The following is a 27,762-nucleotide window of genomic DNA, read 5'->3' as shown; positions in this document are numbered from 1 at the left end:
GCTAACAAAGTCCTTTTGGACGGGACACAAAACGTGTGCGTAATGTCTAACGCGCGTCTGGCGCAAGGTACGCACGACTAACTTTATTCGGAATGTGCACATAGTCATAGCGCCTTTGCCTGAGCATTTGGGCCCAATTTCACGGCCTTGCTAAGCACAAACATTTGCTTAGCACAAACAAAAGTCTGGCTTATAAAAGCAGGTTATCAGCCAAAACTCCATGTGATTTTCATGATAAGCAAACAACAGCTGAATACTAATCACGAGCAATATTCATCACGTGGAGTTTTGGCTGGTTACCTGCTTTTATAAGCCAGACTTTTTTGTGCTAAGCACATTTTGGGGCTGAGCAGCGCCGTGAAACTGGCCCCGGCATCGTCGGCAATGCGTTCGAATGTCTCTTCCAGTGGTCTCCCCCAACTCTATCTTCTTTAACATTGAGGGGGTACTTGTGCACGAAGCCCATACCAATCGGCTTGTTTTTCATCATCTCTTTACGGTGTGGAATATCGCCAAGACTAGTCGGAATATTTTTTTTTACGAATAGCTATGAGCCTCGAAGGACTCACAATTATAATGCCAGTTTCTCGCATGGGTATCTTTGACATACGCTGTGTCAAATTCAGCATTCTTTACAACTTATTGAATTGCTTTTTACCGGTAATGGATTTTTTTATTCATTTTTTTTGTTGGTTATGGATTGGTAATAGGTAATGGATTGTTTTATGACAGTAGACCATTATCATGTTGCGGCCATCTTGTTTTTTTCCCATTCAAATTAATGTAACCGCAGCGAATCTGGAAGGAAAAATAGTCTGGTTCCTTTTTGCACAAAAACATAATTATCACTCATCGATACAGGGATCTTGACTGAAATGGTGGCAGCATGATAAAGGTCTATATACAGATTAGCATATTCACTTGAACAGAAGATTGTGTGGCTAGCCAGCTACAATACATTTAATCAGATATCAGTTTTCATGTTAAGGAATTAGTTTGTTTAGTCAGTTAATGTTTTAGCCTCTCTATATACCTACAATCTTTCACATTTTAAACGAGATGTCACTGTGACTTCTTCCGTCTTCCATCTTGTGTTTCTAATCTTTCTGATTTGTAGCCGACACCTTGAAGTGGCCACGGCCTCGTGTCTGGGTGATATCCATAAAAACTTAACCATCGGTTCTTTTTATCGTGGTTTCAGACGATCGCACCGGTCATTGTGTCACTGTTACCTCGGGTAGAAACGCAGGCTTTTGGGTCGACAGAGACTGCACCACGAAATACCGCTACATCTGTGAGAAAGCTAAGGCTAATAAACCTCCCATACAACCACCAGTTATCAATCCAGGCACCACGCCGTCTAGTTCAGGCTGTGTGACGGGCTGGATAGGCTATGGCAGCCGTTGCTTCAAGGTATGAGCCTTGATAGTTTGTCCGACTAGATGATCGTCTTCAGGTTGCATTTGAGTGTGTCACTTGTATTAATTAATACAAGTATATTTCTGAGTGAATGCATCGGTAGATGGCGAGAGATCTGTGGGATTGACACTTTGCATACCGGCATCGGTTTGGGTGCATATTGTGCAGTGGTACACATTTTCTTCTAAAGTTGCACAAACCTGTCTTCGAGTGAACGCCAGGCGTCCAGAAGCAACGCATCTGAGTCCCTATATTACCTCTCTCTTTGTAACGGAGGGAGAGGGTGCTTGTGAACACAATCACACCAGACGAGTTATTTTGTAACTTACATGATTAGTTTCGGCAGAACTGTGGAGCGATGTGGCCTAAGAGCCAAATAGTCAAAGGAGTGACACGCTCAAATACAGCCTTATAATCCAAACTACGTTTAGGTCATTTTCAACATCTTTACCTTTCCGAAGTATTTATTACAGATACACTGAAGAGCTTTTTTTATAGAGATCGGCATTTGTTTGCCTACTTGTGCTTGAGCTCACTGATACAACATTATGATAGATAGTTTGCGAGTGAGCTACTTCTTTTCATACTTTGCTCTTCTGTATTAGTTGTAATTGTTGTGTGTGTTAATTGCGTTAATGTAGGCCGTCGAGTTTGCCAATGCCGCCGACAGAGTTGACTGGGATGAAGCCAATCGGGTCTGCACTAACTTCGGCGGAGCGCTTGCCAGCATCCATCACCCAGACGAAGAGCAATACTTGGTAGATAACCTGTAAGTTTTAAACACTTGTTTGAAATCTGGATATAGGGCCAAAAAACACATCTGCTTCCGATTACATAGAATTTGAAAATAGGGTAGGTAGGTGGGTCGGATATTTTGTTCTTGGGGCGTTTAGGTGTCTACGTGCAGTAAATGGTAAAAAGCAGTAATTGATGGTTTTGGGTTTTTACCCCTTATTTTTCCCCAAAACAAAATTAGGGTAGGGGCTGTCAAAATAGGGTAGATAGGCCTACTAGGTAGGGAAACCGGAAGCAGAACAATTTTATTTTTTGGTCTAGTTCAATGGCTGTTTGAGTTGAAGTTACCGTCGGTCATATTACTACTGCTGTTATAATGTAATAGGAAAAATACCCATGTTTTTTTTAACTTATAAGAGCTATCCATATTCTTAACATGAACATAAAATAGAACTAGAATATTTTATCTCCCCCCCCCCTCCCGATGGTCCATTCAGTTGCAATTTGAGTTTCTTACGGATGACAAAAATACACAGTTTTACAGATAGGAATTAAACGCCCAATTGGATGTTTGTTGTTCAAAAAAATGTGGTATTTCAAGCTTTAAATGCAGGAAGAAGAATGACAATGAAGCTAATTATAAACCGACCACGTACACAACTCAAATAGAGGAGAACTGTTTAAGCTACTCTGGTAAAAAAATAATTAAGAATTCGTGACTAATCATTCGGAATAAATGTTGGCTTAAACTGTTTCGTTGTTCCTTTTTCATTTTCTCATTTTTCAGCCAACTGACTACTAATCAAAGGTTTTGGATCGGATTGAATGACCAGCGAATGGAAGGAGGTAAGTAATTCCTTTCTTTTTTTACTATCTGAAACCTTCACAAAAACAAAACCCCAAGCACAAAAAAGTCAATTCAGTTATAATTCAGTTATAATTCAGTAAAGTTAGAATTACGATGGCTTATGATAGATTCACTTTGATGGAAATCATGAAGGAAATCAAAGTCAAACGTTCTTTTGGGGGATTCTTTTACAATCAACCTTTCAACGAACAGTCACTTTACGAACAAGCATTGTTTGGTCAGTACTTTGCCAACATTGTAAGTATCGACCTTTAATATGTATATTGATGTATCTTGGGCCCAATGTCTTCGTAGATGTATTGTTAGGCGGGGGGAGGGAGATTGCTTTGACAATTTATATATGCTAAGCGATTAACAGCGAACCAGTCACAGGCAATGCACACTGCATGATATTTTGACTGGTAACCTGTCTCTGCTTAGAAAATATCTCGGGCTTAGCAGATTTCTATGTTAGCAGCTAGAAATTGACAACTCGTCTCAACTGTGCATCCATAGGTTACCGGTGGAGTGACGGCACAGCGGTGCAGTACACCAGCTGGAATGGGGGTGAACCCAACGACTACAGCGGCTCCGAGGAATGCGTGGAGACGGACTTAAAGGGAGGCAAATGGAACGACCTCTTCTGCTGGTACCCGCGCAACTTCCTCTGTTCCATACCCAAAGGTCAGGATCATGAGCTAATTCACCCGAGTCTTGATTAAGTCAAAATCGGTTGTCAAACGACGTAAGAGTTGTAGTTCATACTTCTTCCTGCATTGTCCTTCATCTAAGAATTATATGGGTAAAGGGCATTAAATAGGCCCGAAATTCCCTACACCGGCCAAATCACGATTGGCATGCCCTCAAATTTCTGGTATTACAGCATTTTGAAGACCATGAACTTGAGGGTTTCTTAAACAGAAGGATGGAACCATGCAGAGTATTGCGAGCTCGTATTTTCGTGAAATATGGATGAAATAAGGCCCTAAAATTGCTCCATTTGGCAATGGAGTTTTTGCGGCCTTTTTCAAAATGGCAATGGACTTCAGGACTTTTTTTCTATGGATGAAATTTTCTCCAAAAGGTCATTGTTTAACCCAAAAAATTTAACAGACAATGATACATGATGAAATAAGCTCTAATTTGATTTGTGTTTCAAACATTTTGGAGAGTTGTAACTTTTTAAAAAAATAATAATAATAATTACAAGTGCGCATAATTATCACTGAGGACTATGGCAGCCTATTTACCGGTCATCAACTCTATGCTATATTGGAGTACACTAACAGCGTTTTCGAAATGACTGGCCTTGGTTTAGTCGTCGGTTTAAGGAGATTTTATGCCCCCCAACTTCTGGAACTCCAGCTACATTTTGGTGCCTGTTATGCTTCGGGAACATTCGATTGGTTGATAAGAAGCAAAAATATTTTTGTTTAGTTTGCCTCTGAGTGATTCAGACGTCGGAGGCAAAACCGAAGACGAGGCAAAGGTTGCGAAAACTGAATCTACGCACAGGAACAGAACTTCCTCAATGGTTAAAAAACAGACATTTTGGGAGAGACTATACTAGTAAGGACTCTAGCAAGCGTCATCTACAGTTTACGCCCTAAGTTAGTCCATAATAAAAATCTGAGGTCCTTGGCTAATGGCCGGACTCTCGACCAATGATAAGTGAACAAAACGAAATCCTGAAAGGAAGTTTGTTTATCGATTGGAGTCATATTTTAGAACAATAAGCAAACAAGTGTCAATGACATCAACAAAAAAAGATCAGTCTGCGTTTTCTGTTGTTGCCGTGCATTTCCACAAGCCAAAATAACACTTGCATCTTTCAACTCAGGTTTTTCTTCTTTTTGTTTATTTCAGGGCAAGCTGTTATCACCACTCCTAAGCCAACACCTCCCCAAGGTAACTGGCTGGTGTTGTTTTTTTCCAACTTGTAATATATTAAAGCCCTTGAATGACTAAGGCGGCATTAAGCGGGCAAATTATTTTACTGAAAACAAGTTTAAAACACTTGAGACATTTTCAGTGACATGGTCAGCTCACATATTTAGTGGTTTATGGTGGGTATGGGTTTGCAAGAAAAACTTCCCTCAAGTTGGACTCGAACCCATGACCGCCTGTTTAGTGGTGCAAACCTCTTACCACTCGACCAACCAGCCGATGAAGCAGTCTCTAATCCGATTAATTACTATTTTATATGACGGATGCTTTTTCATTTCGTTGGTGGAGGGCCATATCCCACATCGAATTTGGCTATTAAAATAAAAACATCAATCATATAGATCATGACAGTACTTTTTCTTTTAGACAACACTCTAGCTTTCAAAGCTCATTTCTTTAAAAAAATACTTCATGGATTACTGCGCTGTGGTCCAATGGTTACGGTGTTCGACTCATGCGTTGTGGTACGTGGGTTCGAACCCTGACAGGGAACATGGTGCTTGTGTTCTTGGGCAAGGCGCTTTACTACGAATGCTTTTTTTCACCCAGGAGTATTAATGGGTACCTGTGAAGGTGGAGACCGGATTGCCCTGATCTTGAGCTGCTGTAGAAAAATGATTCCTGATGAACAGGGATTGTAAAGCGCTTTGACACCTTTAGGTTTAAGCCGCTATTATAACCACTACATTATTAATCAAATTAGGTTTTGCCCTTCACTGACGTTTAAACACTGTATATTCAGTGTGTTACCTCCCGAGTGAAAGTTGGAAAAAAATCACTCGGTTGGGACTCGAACCCACGACCTCCTGCTTTCTAGTGCAGATGTCTTACCACTCGACCACCGAGCTAACGGGATCGGTTGGCCGGTTAGAATCTGATGTACATAACAGCGGGTACCGCAAAACCTAATTTGATTTATATCACCCCGGTGCAAAAATTCCATCTTATAACATTACATTATTAAAAATTGTGTCGGTTTTCTTCTTATTTTCAGGTGGAGATTGTTATCCCGGGGACAGCACTTGGAGTCATTTAGCACCTTATTGCTATAAGGTCTACAATTATTGGTATGACTGGCATGGGGCAAATCAAATGTGCCACAATGACGATGCCCATCTGGTGTCCATCCACAGCGATGATGAACAAACTTTCATTAAAAACAGAGTAAGCAACCTGTGGCCCTCTCACTAGTACGGTAGATACGTGATTGGATTGTACTTTTTATGATACAAACATGGCATTTGGCACACAGTCAGATAGAGTATATCTTAAGAAAGATATTTAGCTGTCGGAACATCGCAGATTTGTCCTTTGAAAAAAAATACAGGTAGAAAAGTAAGCAATGGCAGCCATTTTCAAAATTTTGAAAATTGGTTGTTTACTACCTATTATTTTTTAAAGGGAGCACGTTCCGACGCAGCGCAGAAGTTGAAAATGTTCAACTCTTTTTCTACTCTTGCGACTGTTGATTTTGTTTAGTGCCGATTGATGCCGATCGTCTCAATATTGTCGCAAATACAGGTCGCCAAAAAACGGCGACTGAAATGTTCCCGACGGTCGTAGCTTGGCGTAGTCTGAGGAAAAGGCATTCACGTGTGCAAAGCCATGGTTGAACGTCTGATATATCCTAAAACATGCACAGTTTATGTGACCCCGGCGCGCGCCAGCCAATCAGAGTGGACTTTAAATAACTGTGACGTCATTTCGATCAGAAATGTGGACTAGGGTGTTGATTGGTCAATTAGGATACCATGTTTCTGTAATACAACAACGGGTTGCCGAAGACCCCGATATAAAGGCGTCCTCTGAATGGTCAGAATCTCGCAGTCAGACGCAGTACTGTTTTGCATAACTAATCACCGAATCTGCTCGCAGTACAGACCCTTGCTGTGCAAGGGGGAAATTCTATAGTCTAGATCAGGCGCAGCTTGATCCTGAAAATAGTCAGTCGCCGACTGTTCGATTGTCGACTGTTTAGCGTCATCGCAAGGTCGACCTGATGGCCAGTTAAAGCAATTAATATTTCAAATTTTCTATTTTTTTTTTTAGATGACGTATTCAAACAATTACTGGATTGGTCTGAAGTCCAACCTGACGCATCCAGGTGATCACCTGTAAGTTAGAACCAACAATTCCATTAGTGTCAGATTGACAGGGGTCAGAGTGGGTTCATCAAGTTTTCTTGCCAAAAAATGCACTCCCTCCTTCCCAGAAGGAAATTCAATACTGTCATCAGTAGAGTCAAACGTACGTTTTATTCACAGTCGCTGTGGCAAACACACTAGCGGAAGTAACCTTTTTAGAATAATTGTATTTTTTTCAGGGACGTGGTCTTTCTCAACATCATGTATTTCTTTACAATAAAACCCAATTTGCTTCAAGTTATGCATATAATTATAATATGAGAACTATGATGTCATCATGACATCATACATGATGTTATGACGATATAGTTCTCATGTTATGATTATATACATTTGGTTTTTCTATGAGAGAATCTGATAACTCAGAAAGCATCAATGCCTGCTTGTTTCGCCAGAATAAAAAACATGGAGGCATTCACATTTTGTTTCAGTACGAACAAACAACCATGAACGGGATAAGCCAGTCGCTGCAGCTACGAGCCGGTTAACCTGTGATCGTGACATCACATTAAGACAAGAAATACAAACTATAGAAATGTGTTTGTGGACAAAAACCAGCTGTTTCGTATCGAAAATCGTCGGGGAACATCTTCGGGTGGAAGACTAATCGTCTGGCACTGTCTGTCAAGTCTAAAGTCAATCAGACATACGAAAGTGCCAAAATGTATGGTTGGAAGAAAAACATGTACAAAACCTATGGAGAAACAAATGTACCTTTAATGTGACGTAACTTGGCACCTGATGACGTCATCGTGACGATAATCTTCGGCATACATCTTAGGGTGGTTGTCTATGTGCGTGCCAAGTCTGAAGTCAATCGAAGTTACGAAAGTGCTAAAGTGTATAGATACAAGAAAAGCGTGTACAAAACCTATAAAAAGGAGCCTGAAAAAAAGAATTTTAAAAAGAGGGGAGGGAAAAAATAATAACTTTTCGAAAGCGAGCTGTTTCTGCAAACGCTTTCCACGTTTTGAGCACATGCAAATGCCGCTTGTTATTGTTTTACCTTTTCAGATGGGAGGATGGCAGCCCGTATGACTACATCAACTGGCAAAGTCAACCAGACCCAGGCAACGGGGATAAACTATGCACCGTGATGATTGGCGAAGACTCGGGTAAGCATTTGCTTGGTCTAACAACAAATGGAGTTCAAGCGGATGCCATTTGTGATCAATCTTTTTGCAAGTTCTTTTTTAATCATGGTTCTGGCAGCAGAAGGTTCTAGTAAAAGTGGAGGAGGACGGTACACACTTCTGTGTTGCAGGTTTTCTTTCTTTTGTTTAAGCGTTCTACCGCAGAGTTCTTTCCTTGTCCGGGAGATTCCCTGTATTGAAAAAAAATGACCTTTTGAAAGCAAGTTTAGGCCTAACTCCTGATTTATTTGTTTGTCCTTTTTTCCCCTCTCGCATTAAAAAGGAAATAAGGCCAAGTGGGAGTCTCACAATTGTGGAGAATCGGGCCCTTTTGTCTGCAAGAAACGTTTGGATAGTGTCCCCGTCACTCATTATCCTACCAGTCCCTCGACCGGGGGATGCCAACCAGGATGGAAGCAGTACAACGATAACTTCTGTTACAAGTTTATGGGGCTGGGCGGCCAACAGGACCCCAAACTGAACTGGATAGATGCCAAGAAGGCCTGCAGCGATATGACAGGAGCACACTTTGCATCCGTAAATGACCTGGATGTTCACAGTAAGCCTCCGATTTGAAGATTATTCTGTTAAGTTACTATATTAACTTAAAGATTTCGACTCGGTGCATGAGAATGGTTACAAATGGAGAGTTATGGGGACTTCTGAACGCATTGGGGCCGTAGGCCCGTTGCTCATGTGAAGATGCCATGGGTTTGTGCAAGAAAACAAGCATGAGTGTCCGAAAATGCTCAAAACAGGACCTTGACGAAGTTGACTTATATTCCGTCATCAAACTGTCAAATTACAAATGCTCTAGGATATAATTCTGGGTTCTGGACCTTGTGGGTACTGGCGGATAGACGTTATTCAAAGGTAGGGATTTTCCTTAAGGGCATCAGAACTAAGAGCATGTTGAGCGCATTATAGTGTCGACTTGATAGAAATAACCACGGGCGTTCGGGGGGGGGGGGGTTCGGCGGCCAAAGGATGGAAGCAGCCCCCACAAAACAAAAATCTGCCGGTGTCTGTGGGGAGGTTTCACAAGCATGATAATGCCAAACTTTGTAAGCACTTGTTTTTTACGCAGGATAATTTGCTGCTCACAAATTAGCGAGGTACCAGGGCTCCTACTTCCAAACTGGTTTTTTTTACCATTGATTGGCAAAATCATTTTTTTTGGCAGGCACAAAAGACCTTGAGGTAGACATGAAACAGCCACAAATAAATTAGATTTGACTTCTCATGATTTATGCTACGCTACAACTCCTCAAGTGTGTGTTGTTGTTTTTTAAGTTTCATTTCATACATTGTACTGAGGTCCATAACGCATTAGCCAGGTTAAATTAGATCCCATTGGAAATCACCTATAAACAAATTGTAAAATTGAAACAAAATGCTTTTGTTTTGTTATTCGATGACAATAATAAGCATCCTAGTACCCTTATTTTTTTATTACACTCTTCTTGATTGTAGATGCTTTGACCGCTGACATGATCACGCTTGACGGTGACGTGTGGATAGGGATGTCGAATATTGGAAATCACGGCTCTTATCTATGGACGGACAGCAGCTCAAGGGGACTCTATGTCTGGGCCTACAACCAGCCTGTCTACGATTTTGTAAGCACTTTTATTAATTTTGTAGCCCAGACCTTCTTCTAAGACGTCATGCTAATATAATGACATGCAAAAGGCAAATCAAATGAGAACAAGAATATAATTACGATGCTTTGGCTTTGAACACTGGAAACACTGTTGGTTTGCATCCATGATAAAATTTGGGTTTAAAATAAACAATTGTAGGTCAAAGTGAAACAATTCTAGGCATCTGCATGGGTTCATTGATAGACTTTGTTCCATCTTGAAAAATAAAAGAATAATGAGATCTTGACATGTCTCAGAGAAGTTTTGAATACAATACTGACTTTTTAAAATCATCACAATATTTGTTGGGTCAAATAGGAAATACTCACAAGGAAACAAAACGCAAGGGAAAAAGACTGCCGGCAGTTTGAAAGTCCATTGATTAACCACTGACACCACGAACTGACACTGAGTTGTGCGTCAGTGCGCGGCACGTGCGCGTATTTACAGAACCTGGTTATTTTCATTTTCACGAACTGACACCCTGTACAGTACGGCAATTCTGGCGCGCACTCCGTATACATGTTCGTTTTCACAAACTGAAACTAATCTTTATTTCACCAGTTAGAATGGTATTTAATTACATTTGTGTGTAAGACCACAAGTATACGGATGGATGAAATTCATGTGAACCATTTCAAAGCGTCTTTCTCCGTACTGTGTTGCTGCAACAGTTCATAAAACCGAAATTGTTGATGATGCTGTTTTCACGAACTGACACCCACTTGCGCGTGTGTGTCAGTTTGTGGTGCCGATCACAAATTCTGTCCTTAGGCCTAATATTTTCTAAAACAATTCAGTAACAGCAGATGATTACGACTTTTTCTATGTAGTTTAATATTGATAGCAGTCAAAGATTCATTCTTCCCCTGAAAATCCCTGTTTTTGCAGTCACAGAATGCCACATCTTCGTGCGTCTGCATGAAATACGAAGACGAGGAAAGTGGAAAATGGTTCAGCGAGGATTGCCAACTTCTGCACAGCTATCTCTGCAAAATGCCTGCAGGTCAGAGACACATCCACTTGTAGAACTATTCGTAAGCTGATTGTCCAAAACACTCAGTAGCGAACAATAAGAACCTCTTAAACCGACAACATGCATTACAAGAACTCTGTAGCCTACTCCTGCAAGGAATAACATAGACACACCTGTAGAAAAAAAAATGAGATTTGTTAGAATTTACTCGATCTGCACTGGATTGACATGATTATCACCTACGTCACAGACAAACTTGGAATTTAGCTGGTTTGATTTCTTATACCTTCTTCCCAGAGAAACTAGAAGTGACAGAAGAAGTGAAATCAACGTTATTGTGTTGATCACTCAATGCTTGGTCTTTTTATGGTTATTATCAATCATTGTAGAGACCTTTCTTTGCCAACACGTGGCACTTTTTGCCATCCACGGGTTGCCAAACTATGGAAGGTAAACGTCGCAAAAATAAACATAGTTATTAATGTTTCCAAAACCATCATTGCTTTGTTGGAAATACAGAATAATCAACAAATGCTACCAAAGACTGAAACGAAATTCCTCTTTCTTACACAATAAGGGTGTTAATATGCAATTTTTAGGGCAAAACCTGTTGCCAACAAAAGCAAAAATGTTTGCCTTGTGGCAGCCCATGCGACATTGTTTACAACAAAATTTTGAAAGGTCTATACCATCTTTGCTACGTTGCGATAATGCATCCTGCAGATGAAAGCATTACAACCACACAGGCTCCGCCTACTCCTTGCCAAACCGCCAACGACAACCTCAAGGATTACATCCAGTACGGCACAGCCTGTTTCAAGGTTGACCTGAGCAAAAAGAGGACATTTGAAGAGGCAAAGCAGTACTGTGAGAACGACGGTGCTACCTTGGCATCCGTTCTGAACGGCTTTGAGCAGGCTAAGCTCGTGACAATGACAAGTGACGCTGATGACATGACCTGGATCGGTTTGTACGATGATCCGGTAAGCACCGCAACCTATAACGTAGTTTGTCCAGTGCGACCTCCAGAATGCATACCCGCGCTCAATGGCCTCCATGCATAGACAGAAGAGGGCGCGTCGTGACCAGAGAGCTCATTGGGGGACGCACCCCAGCAAAACAATTCCCATAGAGACCAGTGATAAATCCCCATACTTCAAAACTCTTTGTAAAATACTCTGTGGTCCAATGGTTACGGTGTTCGACTCGTGTGCCGTGGTACATGCATGGGTTTGAATCCTGACCGTAGAAACATGGGGCTTGTGCTCTTGAGCAAGGCACTTTACCATTATTGCTTTGTCCTTCGGATGGGACGTAAAGTCGTACGTCCCGTGTGTTGTGTAATGCACGCGTTAAATAACCCAGTAACACTTATCGCTAAGAGAAGGGGTTTGCCCCGGTGTTTCTGGCAGTGGCTGCAATATGTGCCTCAGCACCTTGTAAACCATTTTAAGGTGCTACATAATGGGTCTCATATTTCTCATAAACTTTATTTACCTTTCTTTAATAATAGACATAATTTCCAGCGCCTTGAGTAACTTATTGTTGGTAGATACGTGTGCTATAAAACTTGACTCCGGTGTTATTATCATTATTATTCAGCGGTTGTGTACAAAGTCTGTAGACAGTCAAGAATAGTATTTCCGAACAAAATTGGAAATTTTTCTCAGTCACAGATTCATGTTTGCAATGACGGACCTTTATTGAGATGAAATATTATGAAGAAAAAAAGTGGCGTCAGGTCGCAACAGAAAAAATTAAAGATGATCCACAAGTCGTCTTTCATTTTCCATTCAACAATTTGTTGGTTCACCAATGACTTGTTGAGATATTCTCAGCCAAAGAAGACCACCCCTAAAACGAATCATATTTCCCAAACTTAAAAAGTAGCCATTTTGAAAAAGTCCAGAGATGCAGTGCCATGTGTTTTCGACCCCCCGTATTAAATGACTCTCACAACTCTCTAATATATGTATAACTTTTGTTCATGAGCTCGGCGGATGGACTTTTGGCCTATTTACTTTGGTTCATTGGGAGGGACACACTGCGGATGCACGCAATTAAGACCGTAGGCTCGTGCAGGTGTGGCGTGCGTGAAGTAAATGTGCACACAACTGTAGCGTCTTCACGCAAACGGTAGTCCCTCCCATCTCTCACTTTATAGCCTGACCTATGCCCCCATCTAATTCAGTGATTTACTGGCTACATGATTACTTAATACTTTGCTAAGATGCAAATAAGTGTTATGGAAATGGACACATTGATTTGGTAAATTGACTTTGTTCATTTCTCATTGCACTGTAATTACAGGACACTCGATTGTTCACGTGGTTAGACGGCTGGCCATTCTTCATTGAGTACTGGGGTTGGAGCTCCCCCAACGGCAACAACTGCACAGCTATAAACATGAACAACATGTACAGCTGGTACAACGGAGTCTGGGAAAATGTTGCGTGCGAAGACATGTATTATACAGCATGCAAGTACAGCACAGGTTAGATTTGGATAACAGGCCCCCAAGAGATTTTGGAAAGTGTCAACCACCTCAAGTGGATATTTGTCATTTGGGAGGTAATGGGTAACCATTGAAATTATTACCAATTTAGCCAAACAAATATAAATAACAAAATCATATATTTACTTCTTCTTTTTTGTAATTTTAATGTTTAGAGACCCCACCCACTCCACCACCAACCCAAGCTGGATATTGCGAGAGCGGCTGGAGTGATTCTGGCACGAGTTGTTACATCATGGGCACCGGCCTGTATGAAACAGCCACGTTTAAGGAGGCAGTGTACGACTGCGATAGGTACTACGACGGTGCGCATGTGGCAACCATCAGCAGCAAGGCAGAAAACCAATTTGTGATGAACCTGGCTCAGAAACAATTCAGTCTTTCCTGGATACTGATCGGCCTCGAACGAGGAAAAGATGGTGAGCTCTTTACAATCAATGTGGTTTGTGTTTAGTTGTGGGTTTGAATCCAGCCTGTGGCTACGGTGCGTGTGCCCTTAGGCAAGCTACTTTGTCACTCATTGCTTCTCCCCACCCAAGAGTAAATGGGTACCTGTGAGGGCAGAGATGGTTACTGTGGTTGATTTATTAAGCTGCTTTGCACCGAAATGGCAGCATCGAGCTGTGTACTCCCCAGGGAGATGAGATGATATTTGGAATATTTCATCGGCCCAATGAGCAGAGTAATAATGATGAAGCACCAATTATTATTATTTATTTTTTTTGTTATTTTTTTCTGCTTACAGGAGGCTGGGAGTGGATTGATAACAGTCCGCTGGCTTACCAAAACTGGGTTGATGACGCTTGGGATCATGAATCAGCTAACTGTGCCGAGATTCGAACCTATGCTCAAGGAAAGTGGGACACTATTGGCTGTGACGTACAAAGCCACTATGTCTGCGAGAAGGCCAAAAGTAAGATTTTTGTTCCTCTGTTTGAAATGTTTGTGTTTGATTTGTTTGTTTGTTTGTTGGGTGGGTGGGTTGTTGGGTTGGTTGGTGGGTGTTTGTTTGTTTGTCTGTTTATTTATTTATTTCTCAAACCAAATTGGTTTTAAATGTGGTATTTTCGAGATATGTTTATTTTCCCTTTTCCGTGAGTACATTAGTTTATAATCCCTTTTTTCTTCACTGTGCAAAATGCATTCAAAAGTCCCCTTTTTAATTGCGAATGTAGCTGAATTTGCTTCAAACACGGTATTGGACAGAGTATTTGTTTTCTGTCCAGTAAATTTATTTGTATCAAATTTATTCTAGTCATTTTCAACGAGTTAACAATCGTTGCTTGGAAAAAGCTGTACATTCTTTCTCAGCCCAAGAATTACCTCAGCACCACAACATTGGGAAATAATAAAGGTGTTAAATGGAAACCACATATTGGAAAATGTTTACTGTTTGTAATCAATCGGCTAACTGTTAATATCCATCTTCTCTACCATTGCGTGTCTCACCTGAAATTAACAATCCATATTTCTTTCTTTTTTTCCCCCAGCACTGATCACCAATACCGAAGCACCCTTTTTACGTAAGATTATAATTAATGCCATATTTCCATATATGATCGTTCATATAGCGTGTCAATGGTCCGTGCTTTATCGAACCGTTCTTGGTTTGTTTTAGTAGCCTGCTGAAAACCAGTAGTTTGAGTTGAGAAATTGACGCATTTTGTCTAAAGTTTCATCTGTATTCGCCCATTTGAGGTATGACAGACCCAATAGAAGGGCGCTTTTTGATTTTGATAACGTCTTTTGTATTTATCCAAATCAAATAGCGCCCTCCTATTCTGTTGGCGGTCATGCCTCCAATAGGCTTATTTGATTTGGGAAAAGCTTTAACTCGGATGAACTGCTACATTAGATGCCTTTCAGTAGTTCCGTGAAAGGCTACCTTTTTTGTGAAGAGATTTAGTGAACGCAGAGCAAAGGAATAAAAAGATCTAGAGATCACCCAGATCCCTTTTATACCCCGTCATACGTGTCAATAACTCAAAGGTATAAAACATTCCTTGCATGCTATCCACTGTTCATTCATGGAGGCCGCATCTAATGCCGAAATCATTTTGCTAATATTGTTTCGAAGCAACTGCCCCGCGGCGGGTCATTTCAAAAACAGCTTGCACAATGCATTCCGCCATTAAAGGGGGCCTTCCATGATTGTACAAGTGAAAGGTGCTCAGAACAGAGCATGCAAATCTCGTCAGTCCACGTTCACGTTTTATGTGAACGTCTCGGTACCAGACACTGACTATAGTCTAGTCACAGACTCCCTTGTTTGAATTTAACCACGTGGTGTCCCCGTGATCGATCGAACGGAAGTTGAGGTCAATATTTAAGTTTTATAGTAGTCATCAATTCACAATATTTTCAATATGTTGTGAATTGAAATACTGTCTTTTCTTTCAAAGTACCCGTTTGGATGGGCTCAGTCAGAACACAAAATAAATGCAAACAAAAATGGGATGTTACATACGTTGTAGATCCTATACACGGTGCCTGTATGTGCTGTGTTCTCCTAAATTCTCGCAGGTTGTTGAGGTCCACTTAAACGCTCTGTGGTATATTCCTTATTTTACAGCCAAAGATTGCGCAACTCAGTATGTGACTAGTGGATGGAAGGCGCTTCGTCAGTATTGTTACCTATTCGTACCCAGTTCGCTCTCATGGGATCAAGCTGAAGCTGACTGCAACACCAAAGGCGGCTACCTGGCGTCTGTGCTTGATGAAGACGAGCAGAATTTCATCAAGAATTTGGTATGACACAACACCAAATGCATCATTCTCTGTGACAAGTTTCCCAAAACCCCCAGTAGGAGAAAATACAAATGTTGAATTTAATCAGTCTTTGCAATCAAAACGATAGCTTGAAAGGCTAGTCACTGCATACAAGGAATTAAGATGTAAATTCTTTGTTTCATTTTAAGCTTTGCTTCCCAGCTATCAAAAATCCAAGATTTCTGGCCCGGACCTAATTCATGTTCAGTGAGCAACCATTGCTCACCATAATGCACAGTGAATTTGTTGCAGCATACATCTTTGAGTCTAGGGGCGGCGGAACGCTTTTCAAACTGGGGGAGGGGGTGCAACACCAAAAAGGGGCACTTCCATCTAGCTCGAGAAGTTATCGCGAGAGACGCACTATTGTTTTTGCTGGCGAATTTTCCATCTCGAGAAGGTGCACAATCTTGTTAATGCGCGAGGGGTACTTTTTTGGAGGGGCAGTTTTGCATTACAAGAGAGGAGACATATTTTATTTGTAGCGTGATCATGTGCTTCCATACGTGTGCGTTTGAGGGGCAGTTTTGTTTTAATCTCGAGGGGGGGCACATTTATAACTGCAAGAGGGGCACTTTTGTTGGCCTGGAAAAATCTGGGGGGGGGGGCAAGTGTCCGCCGCCCCTGTTTGAGTCATCTTTCAATCGTTATTCAATCGTTATTAAAAAACAATGCTTGTGAATCTTTTAGACATACATGTATTCCGTTTAACGACATGTTTACGTTATAGTTGTGGAATGCATTTTCATGTCTTCCTTGTAGGCAGGGCAGGATTATTATGCGTTGCATTCATGGCTTGGACTCCGTAAAGACCTAGCAACTGGTGATTACAAGTAAGTTTGGTTGATTTTGGTGATCTCTTCTTTACTTTGGTATGTGTAAAACACAGCTAGCTACAATCCCGGCCAAAATGGTTGGGACACTTACTGAGCCTTCCACGGTCACCCACTCCCCTGCTCCCCGCTCCCCTGCTCCCCGGTCAAAGTTGTTCTCTCCAGCTGATGGAGCACACACATTGAACGGGGGCCGGGGGGGGGGGGGGGGGGCCCAGCGAGATTTGGCCAGGATTGTGGGTAGTTAATACTCAGAGCAAGAACGATCAATTTTATTCCCTTAAAACAATGGATGGACTGGATTTCTTAGTCTTTGAACGACGACGGACAACAGCCATACAAGTTGGCTCATATATTGAGCATGCCATGTTGTGTCCTTGGGCATACCACTTTCCTGCAATTGCGTATCTCCACCTAAGAGTTTTAATGGTAACCCGCATATCCTACCTTCCGAGTCGTTCACACCTATTGGAGACATAAACAATGCAACCTACTGAGTCGCGTTGACTCGGGACAGACATTTAAAACTGAATGAACAGCCAGATCTTGGAATGTCTTATTTGTAAAAGACTCCTATCCCGCAGTACTTCCGTCTCGTAGTAAGCTTGAAATTGCATTTTGTTCGTAGGTGGACGGATGGTTCTTCTACAGTTTACAAGGTCTGGGATACAGACGGTGAACCCGATGATCGTGACGACATGTCTACATGTGCACAGATGTGGCACGGTGAGAAGCAATTATATGCTGTAACTTGTGCTCAAGTACATGTACATGTTTTTGTACTCATGTTTGTTTCACACTATGTCATGGCCATTGCCCCACTAGTCTATCCAAACTGGTTTCTCCAATCAGAGTGCCGGTTTTGAGAGAGGAACTCGGCTTTCTTCCTGTTCTCATCCATACAACGTTGCAGTACGTGTTTGTACGTTTATGGAACAGAAACAGAAACAGTACCTAGATGTAGAATAGCCAACTTCTCCCACGTGCTGCATCTCTGTGGAATTCCTTGCCTGGTGCTTGTTTCCCTCCAACCTATGATCTGTCCCAATTCAAGAGGAATTTTAATTCCTATCTTAATTTTTTCTAAGAACCTTCTCCTCTTGCTATTTCTCTTGTAGCCCTGTACCTTGAGTGGCTTTTAGCCTTGTGCATTTTGGGGGAAAAAATGAGAATATGTTATGCATTGACTCGTACCCACAAGAATTATTGTCTCTACTTATCCTCGTACTAATTTTCTGGGAAAGGTACTTGTGCCTGCAGTTACGGAAAAGGTTCTCGCACTGAAATTTTAAATTTCTTTAGAGAGGTACATTTCAGAAGAGAATCACTATTCAACAGTTTAGGAGGCTTTTGCATTTGTCTATTACATACCAAGTTTGACAGGAGTTGAAAACATGTGTACACACTGAAATGTGCTCTATACTTACCTATGGAAAGTAGTTGTTACTGGAACTTGCACTCGTAGTACTCATTATGCTCATAGACAAATAATTGTCTTGTACTCCTACTCATCGCAAAGTAGCTAAACTCTTACTCATATCCACATACCCATTGAAATGTTCTTGACTACATCAATTATATTTTTCACAAAAAAAATCTTGGGGAAGGTTGTTTTTTAATGGTATTTAAAGGTGCATTTTTGTCCAAGGATAGCCAGAATTTAGTATTTGAAGTAACAATTAAGACCCAGTGAATACAATGCCCATGAAACAGAAGAGATTTCGAACCAGCCTATACTTTAATACTGACTCCGTAAAAACTGTCATGTGAACGTGAGGAGCCACCGACAATGCTTTCAGGTTTCTGGTTTGAGTGCCCTCCTGTTGAGGTAGTACGTGTGCATGCATGGGCGTCGCGAGGGGGGGGGGCAAGGGGGGGGCTTCCGCTTCCCCCCGGAAAAGCCCCCCCCCCTCAAAAAAAGGAAGGAAAAAAAGAGGGAAAAAGAAAAGAAAAAGAGGCGCGAAGTCATATTGGTGTAAATTTAATGGGCTGAGGGGGGCAAAATTTCCCTGCCCCGCCTCTAAAACTGATTAAGCGAGAATATGTTGAGAAATACAGGATTTTTTTTGGGGGGGGGGAATATGTTTTGCCCCTCTCTAGAAAAAATCCCTGGCGACGCCCATGTGTACATGCAGGTGTCCATATACGCAGGGCGATTTAGGGCTGTGATAATTTTAAGGCTCATATGCTGCCAAATGTGATCAACTTTTCGCATAAGAACCCGTTTCCTTCACAACATTTCACGATGGGCATAAGCAGCGAGGCAACATTTCAGTTCTGTCCAGTTTCACAGTGTTGAAGCATACCTCCTTGATCATAGTACATTCACTCGTTGCACATCATTGTCATGTCCTTTAATACTGACTCCGATAAAACTGTCATGTGAACGTGAGGAGCCACCGACAATGCTTTCATGAGTTCCTCCCTGTGGTCCATCTCAGCTCTCTCTTTAGGGGTATACGTTATGCGCATTGAGTTTATAGAAGTATGGATGACGATGAAATTCATGACAAAGGCCATGAAGCACCATCAACAGTGTCTGGTCTGAGGTTATTCGTACACCTGCTACATCCATGTTTATAATAGTAAGACCCGTTACGTTCATGAGTGATGTAGTCGGCTCATCAAGCTGACAACCAGCTCAACTTTGCACAAGAGTAAATATCCTCTGATTCAGTATGTCTGATTATAACGCCAACGTCTTGATTTTTTTCAACCCCGCAGATGGACCTTGGATAACTCACGACTGTGGCAAGTCAATATCGTACACTTGTAAGCGACGATACGACAACCAGAAACCTGTTACGAAACCTCCTCAGCCGCCTCCTACAGGAAACTGTCCCAAGGATTGGTTCAAGGTGGAGAATGGATGCTACCAAATCCGAAACAACCAATCGATGTGGAACGTATCGAGGGCTGACTGTCGGAAAGAGGAGGGCGGAGATCTGGCCGCTATACATAGTGCACTCACCCAGAGTGAGTCTTAAGTCCCAGTCACACATTCACGGTTTCGAGCTACAGATCTCCACGGCTTGAAATTCGTGATAAACCGTGGGAGTACCGTAATCATCCTTAGTACATCCGTGGTTATCCGTCATCTTCCTTGGGTATTCGTTCAGGGGCTACGGAAGTTTAAACTGTTCAAAACTTCCATGCTTAAACGTCATGAAAATCAATTCGTAGTGAAACCGTACTGATTTTGTTATTATTAGCTATTTGCACATAATTCTTCGAGTTTCATAGCTCATTCGTGGAAGAAATCTCTACGAATTCGCTACGAATGTCCCACGGATAAACCTGGATGTGCTAGGGTTCTGCTAAGGTTGTACTACGAATATCGACGCTTTAGGAGAACCTTGGTCATCCGTGGCCCAATCGCAGACAACTGTGGTTTAAACGTCTTTATTCTTAGTAATACCGCGATATTCTTCACCAATCCGTCCATAGTCTTGACAAACCGTGTTGTATTGATAGAGAAACCTTAGGACAGTCGTGGCTATCCGTCCTGAAACCGTAGTGCATTCTAAGAAAGTCGATTTCTCCACGAATCTCGACGGTTCATCGTGATCGATTGATTCTTGGTAAACCATCGATAGTCACAGCTCCAAGCTTTAAATGTGTGACGTGACTGGAGCTTTACATTTCAGCAGCATCTTGTGGTTGCTTTTGTTTTGAAAATAATGGCTGAAAAGCAATTTTGTCCTCTGGTGATGATTTCTTTGTTCTTAGGTTTCAATGTACAGAAATTACACGATTTTGAAAAATAGGTGACCAACAAAAAGCTTGAGTGAGTAAATCATGGGACTTGTTTCCAACAAATCTATTTGCTCACAACATTTCTTTGCTAATTAATATACTCTTCTCGTTAACATACTCTTCTCGGCAGCACCATAAAACTGAAGATGGCTTTTATTGTCCTTTTCAAACACTTGTTTCTTTGTTGTTTTGCTCAGCGTTTATTACGAGCATGATGAAAGGAGGAGCTGATGATCTTTGGATCGGGTATCGAACTCTGGATGCTAAAGAAGGCTGGGGCTACCACTGGGTAGACCAAAGTGATATTTGGTATATCAACTGGGCCAAACAGAGACCAAATGTTTATGTAAGTGTGATCCGAAGCGGAATGAAGACTTGTCGAGCGCCGATATCCGCCACAGATGGGCGCTCATGGCGCTTGCCATAATATGCCCATCACAAACCAGCAATTATGCAGCGGATTATGAAGTCAGAAATAAGGTCACAATTTATGTTGAAGTTGCCTCGGAGAACAAATAACTGTTCAGAGCTGATTTAAATCAAAAGGCTGTTGAAGCAGTTTTTGTAACGAAGCTGTTAAAGCCATCAGCACCTGTATTGCATTGTACTGAATTGTATTTATTGTTCCCTGAAGTACTTAGGCAGTTTAAGATCAGTGCAGTAAGTAATGAAATAATGAATTTTTCCGACTCTGAGAACACCTGTAGCAATACGGCGTCACGGGCGATTGGCGCTGTGTTTGAGTGCCCTCCTGTTGAGGTAGTACGTGTGCATGCATGGGCGTCGCGAGGGGGGGGGGGGCAAAGGAGGCGCTTCCCCCCACCCCGGAAAAGCCCCCCCCCCCCCCCTCAAAAAAAGGAAGGAAAAAAAGAGGAAAAAAGAAAAGAAAAAGAGGCGCGAAGTCATATTGGTGTAAATTTAATGGGTTGAGGGGGGCAAAATGTCCCTGCCCCCTCTAAAACTGATTAATCGAGAATATGTTGAGAAATACAGGATTTTTGGGGGAAAAATATGTTTTGGCCCCCCCCCCTAGAAAAAATCCTGGCGACGCCCATGTGTGCATGCAGGCGTCCATATACGCAGGGCGATTTAGGGCTGTGATAATTGTAAGGCTCATATGCTCCCAAATGTGATCAACTTTTCGCATAAGAACCCGTTTCCCTTACAAGATTTCACGATGGGGATAAGCAGTGCGGCAACATTTTATTTCTGGTCAATTTCACTGCGTTGTAAGCATACTTCCATGATCATAGTACATTCACTCGTTGCACATCATTGTCATGTAGCTTGTTAGTTGTGTAATAACAACACACTGTATCATCATTATTTTGTCTTATTTCTCACAGTGGGAGCCCGGTTATTGTGTTACTTTGACAATTGATAATGAGCTTCCAGGCCGCTGGGTTGATGTTTCATGCTCAGAGAAGCATGGCTATGTCTGCTATAAACCACTCGGTAGGTTTAGTAACAAATACCACTGCATGCAGTATCGTACTCGTGTAAATTGTGCTTAGAGTGGCAATTGGTGCGAAACATTTTGACTGATGGCCACTGTTCACAAGTAAGCCATCATGTGTACTGTGCAGGCACTAGATAGGTGACTGGGCAGCATTTCTGGAGTACAGTGCATGGTCAAGAACTATTCTACTAACATCAAGATATTTTTTCTTCAGAATTTAAATCAGGAACTGTTGCTAGCCTAAAAAGAGGGACAAAATAATCTTTGTTAGGAATTGAAGTGCAACATATTTTTTTGCATAGGGCCACATCACCCCCTGTAGTGGAAGAACCCCCCCCCCCATAAAACATTGAAGTGAAGTCTTAGAAATGAAATAATTGTGTTTTGTTTGATCCCAGATCCAACATTGCCGACCGCTGCTCCACCAGAGAACAACTGTCCTAAAGATGACTACCTACCGTACGTCGAAGACTGCTTCAAGATAAACATGGACAAAATGAACTTCGCCGACGCCACCAAATACTGTGCTGATGACGGAACATACCTAGCCACCATTACTAATGGTTATGATGAGGCTTTCGTCATGTACAATACTCTGATGCAAGGACAAGCCGGTGCTCCCCCAGATGCTGTGTGGATTGGTCTCAGAGCCGATAACGTAAGTATGTTCTTGCGATAGCGTAATTGGATATGTCCAGTATGCGAACTGTGGTTTGTACTCACAGGTATCTTGATAGACAAATCTGAAACTTAAAGTAAGTGGTAAATGTGGACTTGTAAAGGCTTTGGGGAAAAAATTTCAGGCACCTTACCCCTTCCGATGCATCGAAAAGCATACCTCAGGTCACTGTATCCAAGTTAATGCAGGAGCGTTATAGGGATGAACGGAATGTCCTGGGTAGTGCTGCCAAAGTTCCAAGACTTAATATGATTCATCTTGGTGATCGCGCCCTCTAGTGTCGCGGAAGTTAATACGGTGCTTTATCACGGACCGGCTGCGACAGGGGGATACAAGGCAAAATCAATCTTGGACCAAGACTAATTTTGTTCCTGTGTTGTTGCTTCTGTTAGGATACCAGAGAATACAAATGGGTAGATGGCTGGCCTGTGATATACACAAACTGGGACGTTTTCCAGCCCATGGAGGAAAACGGCTTGTGTGTGCAGTTGACGCAAGATACATATTGGCAAACGGCACCCTGTACCAACGACACCAAAGCACCCTTCATTTGCCGAACAACCACTGGTACAGGTAGGTTAAAAGAGGGGGGAAACATCAGTTGAGTATACTTTGTAAACTCTGCTCACAATTATATGAAATACCATCTCTTGGTACTGGTAAGGGTGTACAATTGGAAATGTCTGAAACGTAGTTCAAATTGTGCAACTGAAATCTTAAAAGATAGAAACGCTTGTTCACAGCTTCTCTCTATTTTCTCAAAATGCACTGTATCCACTGATCTGATAGCGTAGCATGTTATATTTGCTATTCAACCTACGTCAGATTTTAAAATGTGTATGGTGGGAGAGAGTCACATGATCCTGCATCCTTTTATCTTCAATTGATTTTGCCTGTTCACACAGTTGTGATACCAACTGATCCAGCTCACTCGGGCACCTGCCCGGATGATTGGGTAGCGTTCCATGACCACTGCTACCAGTTCAACACCGACACGGAGGGCTACGAGTCGTGGTACAAAGCGTCGCATAAGTGTGAGCAAGACCACAACGGCCGACTTCTGTCTATACACACCAAGGCTGAGAATGACTTTATTCGAAAGAAGTTCAGTGAACTGTACCCCGACTCGTATTATTGGGATGGGTTATGGTTGGATCTCTCTCGTAACGCAACTGGTACGTAATAGCTCACGGGTGCATTTTTGTTTTGGTGAATTATTTGTATTCATAATTTGTGTAGGCCTACTGGTTTACTTTCTGTGTTTTTTCTCATATATTTTGACATGGTTTACTAATCGTTGCAAGCCTATGCTTACGTAGCCTTTAGTCAAGTCCCATGCGCTTACCCGGACACGTGACGCACCCCGGATGCTGACACGTAAAAAGACTAGTACGAGCGGCAAAGCCGCGAGGGCCTTTGCCATCTCGTGGAGAATGCTTATGTTTTTCTTTACATTTGTCTGCCGATTTGGTATGCATAATGCATTACCCGTTGTGAATTGACCAATGAAAATGCAGAATTACTAACGTAAATCAGCCGTCGTCTGGCGCCAGACAGCACGCGCGCCATGGCGCGGGTGCTGTCAGCTGGTAACCGCAAACCACCGTTAGATGATTGGTTTATATTGCTTGATTCATATTACGTGAATAAATGAATAAGTGATTAGTTCCACGAGATAGTAAAGGCCCTCGCGGCTTCGCCGCTCGTCCTAGTCTTTTTACGTGCCAGCATCCGGCTTGCGTTACGTGTCCGGATGGTCCGGGTATAGGCGCGTGTGACTTGACTAAAGGCTAATGCTTACACTTGACTAAAGGCTAATGCTTCTGATCAGCAGGGTGTGGGTTCGAGTCCCGGCCTTGACACTTGTGTCCTTAAGCAAGACACTTAACCATTATTGCTTCGTCCTTCGGATGGGACGTAAAGCCGTAGGTCCCGTGCATTGTGTAATGCACGTAAAATAAACCAGTAACACTTATCGCTACGATAAGGGGTTTGCCCTGGTGTTTTGTTTCAAATACTTCATTTACCTATCGTTAAAATAAACTCATATTAATAAGCACCTTGAGTATCTAATTGATGGTAGACATGTGCACTATATAAAACTCAGATATTATTAACACTATCCCAACTTTTTGATTTGTTTATGTTAAGTGGCAGAATTTTGGTTTAAAACTTATTTTTACTGTGAATTATAAAAATTACGATTAATATAAAATTGAATTTTTTTTTGGTAGGTACCGGTCATACTTCGTTTTATTGGAACGATGGTCACGCACTTGATTATAGTAACTGGGACAAGGGAGAGCCACAACAGAATGAATGGAATGACTGCGCCGCGGTGTTGCCCAAGGCTTATGGCAAGTGGCAGGCCCAATCCTGTGAATACGGAAACTATTATGTCTGCTACATGGAACAAGGTACATCGTACATATTCAGTTACATTGGTTTGGATACGTCAAATTGGTACATTTCTGTAGTCTTTCCCTTATGCCTCAAACTTCAATTCAATTCAATATACATTTATTTCCACTCTGTGGAGGCATCATCCCAAAAAGCCGAAGCTTGTTGTGAATGTGCCAAGCAAAACAAGACGAAACAAGACAACCAACACTGATTATAGAATTTACAAATATTAACATTAGTTATGTATGTTACAGTCAAACAAAGCAGACACAATAAACAACATTTCAATGACGGCTGAATAAACTTAACGTAATAATGAATCAGGCACTATGAAAGTAGGACAGTTTTTAGTTTATATTTGAATGTATTACTTGACTAGGGAAATTAGTTTAATATAGACGGGTGAAAGGTAGTTCCAGTTTTTTGATCCAGAGTTTGAGTTGTTGTCATTTCTGCTGGATTTTCAGAGTTTGCCCAAGAAAAATAGTACTTGAAATGACTCTGGTTGAAAAATTAACAAACTTTGTGTATTATTAATTGTGTTTTTGACTGAATAAGTCTTTCAGAATGACTGTAACAGTCGAACTTTTGACCTTTCAAACGAAAAATTGTTTGTTATGTTCGTGTCCAATGCAACAATTCTGATTTTGTTTCATTTTCAGATGTAGTAGCACCACCCAAGCCGTACAGCGGTGGTAAGTATTTGGTTATTATTAATGGTAGGCCTAATGTCAGTAGCCCTATAAAATGGCCAGCAGCCTGACTACTGTTCGTTACCCTTGGCACAAATGAAGATTCATTCATAACTCTTTACACTCGGCCATTCCATGTCAAGGAAACCGGAGATGAACGCTGGCCTGACGAGTCACATCGAAAACTCAGACTTTACTTTAATACCCATGCATGCATGTGGCTAGTCTGAGCCGATCGGGGTCGACTTTTCTAAATCGTGACGTCATTTCATTCCTAAATCAGGACTAAATGGTTTGATTGGTCATTTCGAATGCAGTGCTTTGTACCGACCCCATATCGCGTAACATGATACAGAGCGCGTGACACTTTTTTAACCCATTGTCTATGTGACGCGCAATGGGTGAATGACCGCAGACTCGGTATAGAAAGCATCTGCTGATTGGTCAAAATCTAGGAGCTCAAGAGACGGGGTCTTGCCAAATTAATCAGCGAACCTGTTCACGCGAAATAGACTACGGCGAATTTTATTACAAAGACTAGCATGAGGCGTTACTTGGGTTCAATTTGTAAGATGAACTTTGTTAGGGGATATTTTCTGAATTTTTTGCAGTAGGACTTAAAAAGCTTAGTTTGCCTTCCCAATCACCAAGAGGGGGAGGGTCTTAAAGGGGCAAGACGGGCACAGGCTCGCATTTAGTTATTCAATTATTCCTATAAAGTTTCGAACTATTGGCTGCCAAACAATTATAAGCTCCCAAACAATAGTTCTGTTTTCGTGGGGTGGGCTGGTTCTCGCCGCACAATCAGTATCAATAATATACGGACCTGGAGCCAGTCTGCTAGCAAAGCGGATCTGTTTGTGCCAAAAACAAAATCTTTTTGTCAGAGGTTTCCAGAGAAGTTGATTTTTTTTTTAAATAAAATAAACACGAATTTGTTGAAGAGCACGCAGAGAACTTGAGATTTCAATAATGATTGACACAATGATACATGTGACAATATGACACTTTCCATTTCTGCGCAGGCCTGGGTGGGGGCGCTATAGCCGGTATCGTCATCGGTGTTCTCGTCGTCTTACTCCTCGCCCTCGGCGCCGGGTACTTCCTGATGAAGAACCGCCACGCCAAGCCACTGGACGACCCAGGCTTACCTCCGACCACCGGCTTTGATAACGTCTTGTACACACCTTCTCTTGATGAGGTGAAAACCAAGGATATCGATACTAAGCCCGAGTCAATGAGCGATGCTTAGAAACACTCACTTTCGTGAACAAATTAAAGGTGCTCTCTCATTGTTTTTGCCCTAAACATGCCGCAGTAACTTACACATAGCGTACTGCGTGACACTTTCATATACATGTACAAGTTTTGAATTGAACTTGATAGTGGAAAGGGTTCAATTTTCAATTTCCTAAGCAGTGGAAGTACTGCTTCATCCAACTATACTGATTAAATGAAATACACATGTCGGTACACCTTTAACTTAAAAGTACAGAAATAGCAGCGGCACTGTTCTTACAAACTTGAGAGTTGATTACAAATTACAATACAAAATATTTGTCGATGAGTTTCAAAGTTGGCAAGGAATTTATGTAGACTTGACCGATCGCTGACAATGACTTACAGTGCAGCTATAGTGATGTTGTATCATTTTGTAGGAAGTGGACGCAAATCTGGTTGTATATTGAAACATTGTAAAACCCAAACTTTACTATATATTACCTAAAGCAAGACACTATCACAATAAGTCAGGCTAACAGCGGGCCCACTAACTTTTTGTTCAGCCCATTTTGTGGCCAATGATTATATGAA

The 27,762-nt window shown here is 41.8% G+C and overlaps 1 protein-coding gene across 1 annotated transcript in view; it reads left to right on the top strand.

Moving 5' to 3' along the window:
* The window catches only part of LOC119729886 (lymphocyte antigen 75-like), a 56,082-nt gene extending 28,720 nt beyond the window's left edge, over positions 1–27,362 (top strand). Inside the window, exons 26-53 of the mRNA XM_038202676.1 lie at positions 1,202–1,413; positions 2,061–2,188; positions 2,942–3,000; positions 3,518–3,685; positions 4,868–4,909; positions 5,943–6,112; positions 6,998–7,062; positions 8,107–8,207; positions 8,509–8,784; positions 9,699–9,844; positions 10,766–10,874; positions 11,568–11,827; positions 13,155–13,338; positions 13,515–13,778; positions 14,105–14,272; positions 14,850–14,882; positions 15,932–16,107; positions 16,891–16,961; positions 17,590–17,687; positions 19,686–19,937; positions 20,915–21,063; positions 22,064–22,172; positions 22,575–22,834; positions 23,248–23,428; positions 23,761–24,030; positions 25,090–25,272; positions 25,921–25,953; positions 26,976–27,362. Of these exons, the coding sequence (XP_038058604.1) occupies positions 1,202–1,413; positions 2,061–2,188; positions 2,942–3,000; positions 3,518–3,685; positions 4,868–4,909; positions 5,943–6,112; positions 6,998–7,062; positions 8,107–8,207; positions 8,509–8,784; positions 9,699–9,844; positions 10,766–10,874; positions 11,568–11,827; positions 13,155–13,338; positions 13,515–13,778; positions 14,105–14,272; positions 14,850–14,882; positions 15,932–16,107; positions 16,891–16,961; positions 17,590–17,687; positions 19,686–19,937; positions 20,915–21,063; positions 22,064–22,172; positions 22,575–22,834; positions 23,248–23,428; positions 23,761–24,030; positions 25,090–25,272; positions 25,921–25,953; positions 26,976–27,202 (4,394 nt within the window). The 3' untranslated portion in view covers positions 27,203–27,362. The remainder of the gene's footprint in view (positions 1–1,201; positions 1,414–2,060; positions 2,189–2,941; positions 3,001–3,517; positions 3,686–4,867; positions 4,910–5,942; positions 6,113–6,997; positions 7,063–8,106; positions 8,208–8,508; positions 8,785–9,698; positions 9,845–10,765; positions 10,875–11,567; positions 11,828–13,154; positions 13,339–13,514; positions 13,779–14,104; positions 14,273–14,849; positions 14,883–15,931; positions 16,108–16,890; positions 16,962–17,589; positions 17,688–19,685; positions 19,938–20,914; positions 21,064–22,063; positions 22,173–22,574; positions 22,835–23,247; positions 23,429–23,760; positions 24,031–25,089; positions 25,273–25,920; positions 25,954–26,975) is intronic.
* Positions 27,363–27,762: the final 400 nt, after the last annotated feature.

The sequence above is a fragment of the Patiria miniata genome, unplaced genomic scaffold (genome assembly GCF_015706575.1).
Source record: "Patiria miniata isolate m_02_andy unplaced genomic scaffold, ASM1570657v1 HiC_scaffold_21, whole genome shotgun sequence".
Lineage (NCBI taxonomy): Eukaryota > Metazoa > Echinodermata > Asteroidea > Valvatida > Asterinidae > Patiria > Patiria miniata.
Note: the sequence above shows the minus strand (reverse complement) of the source record. Positions and strands in the feature narration are given on the sequence as shown.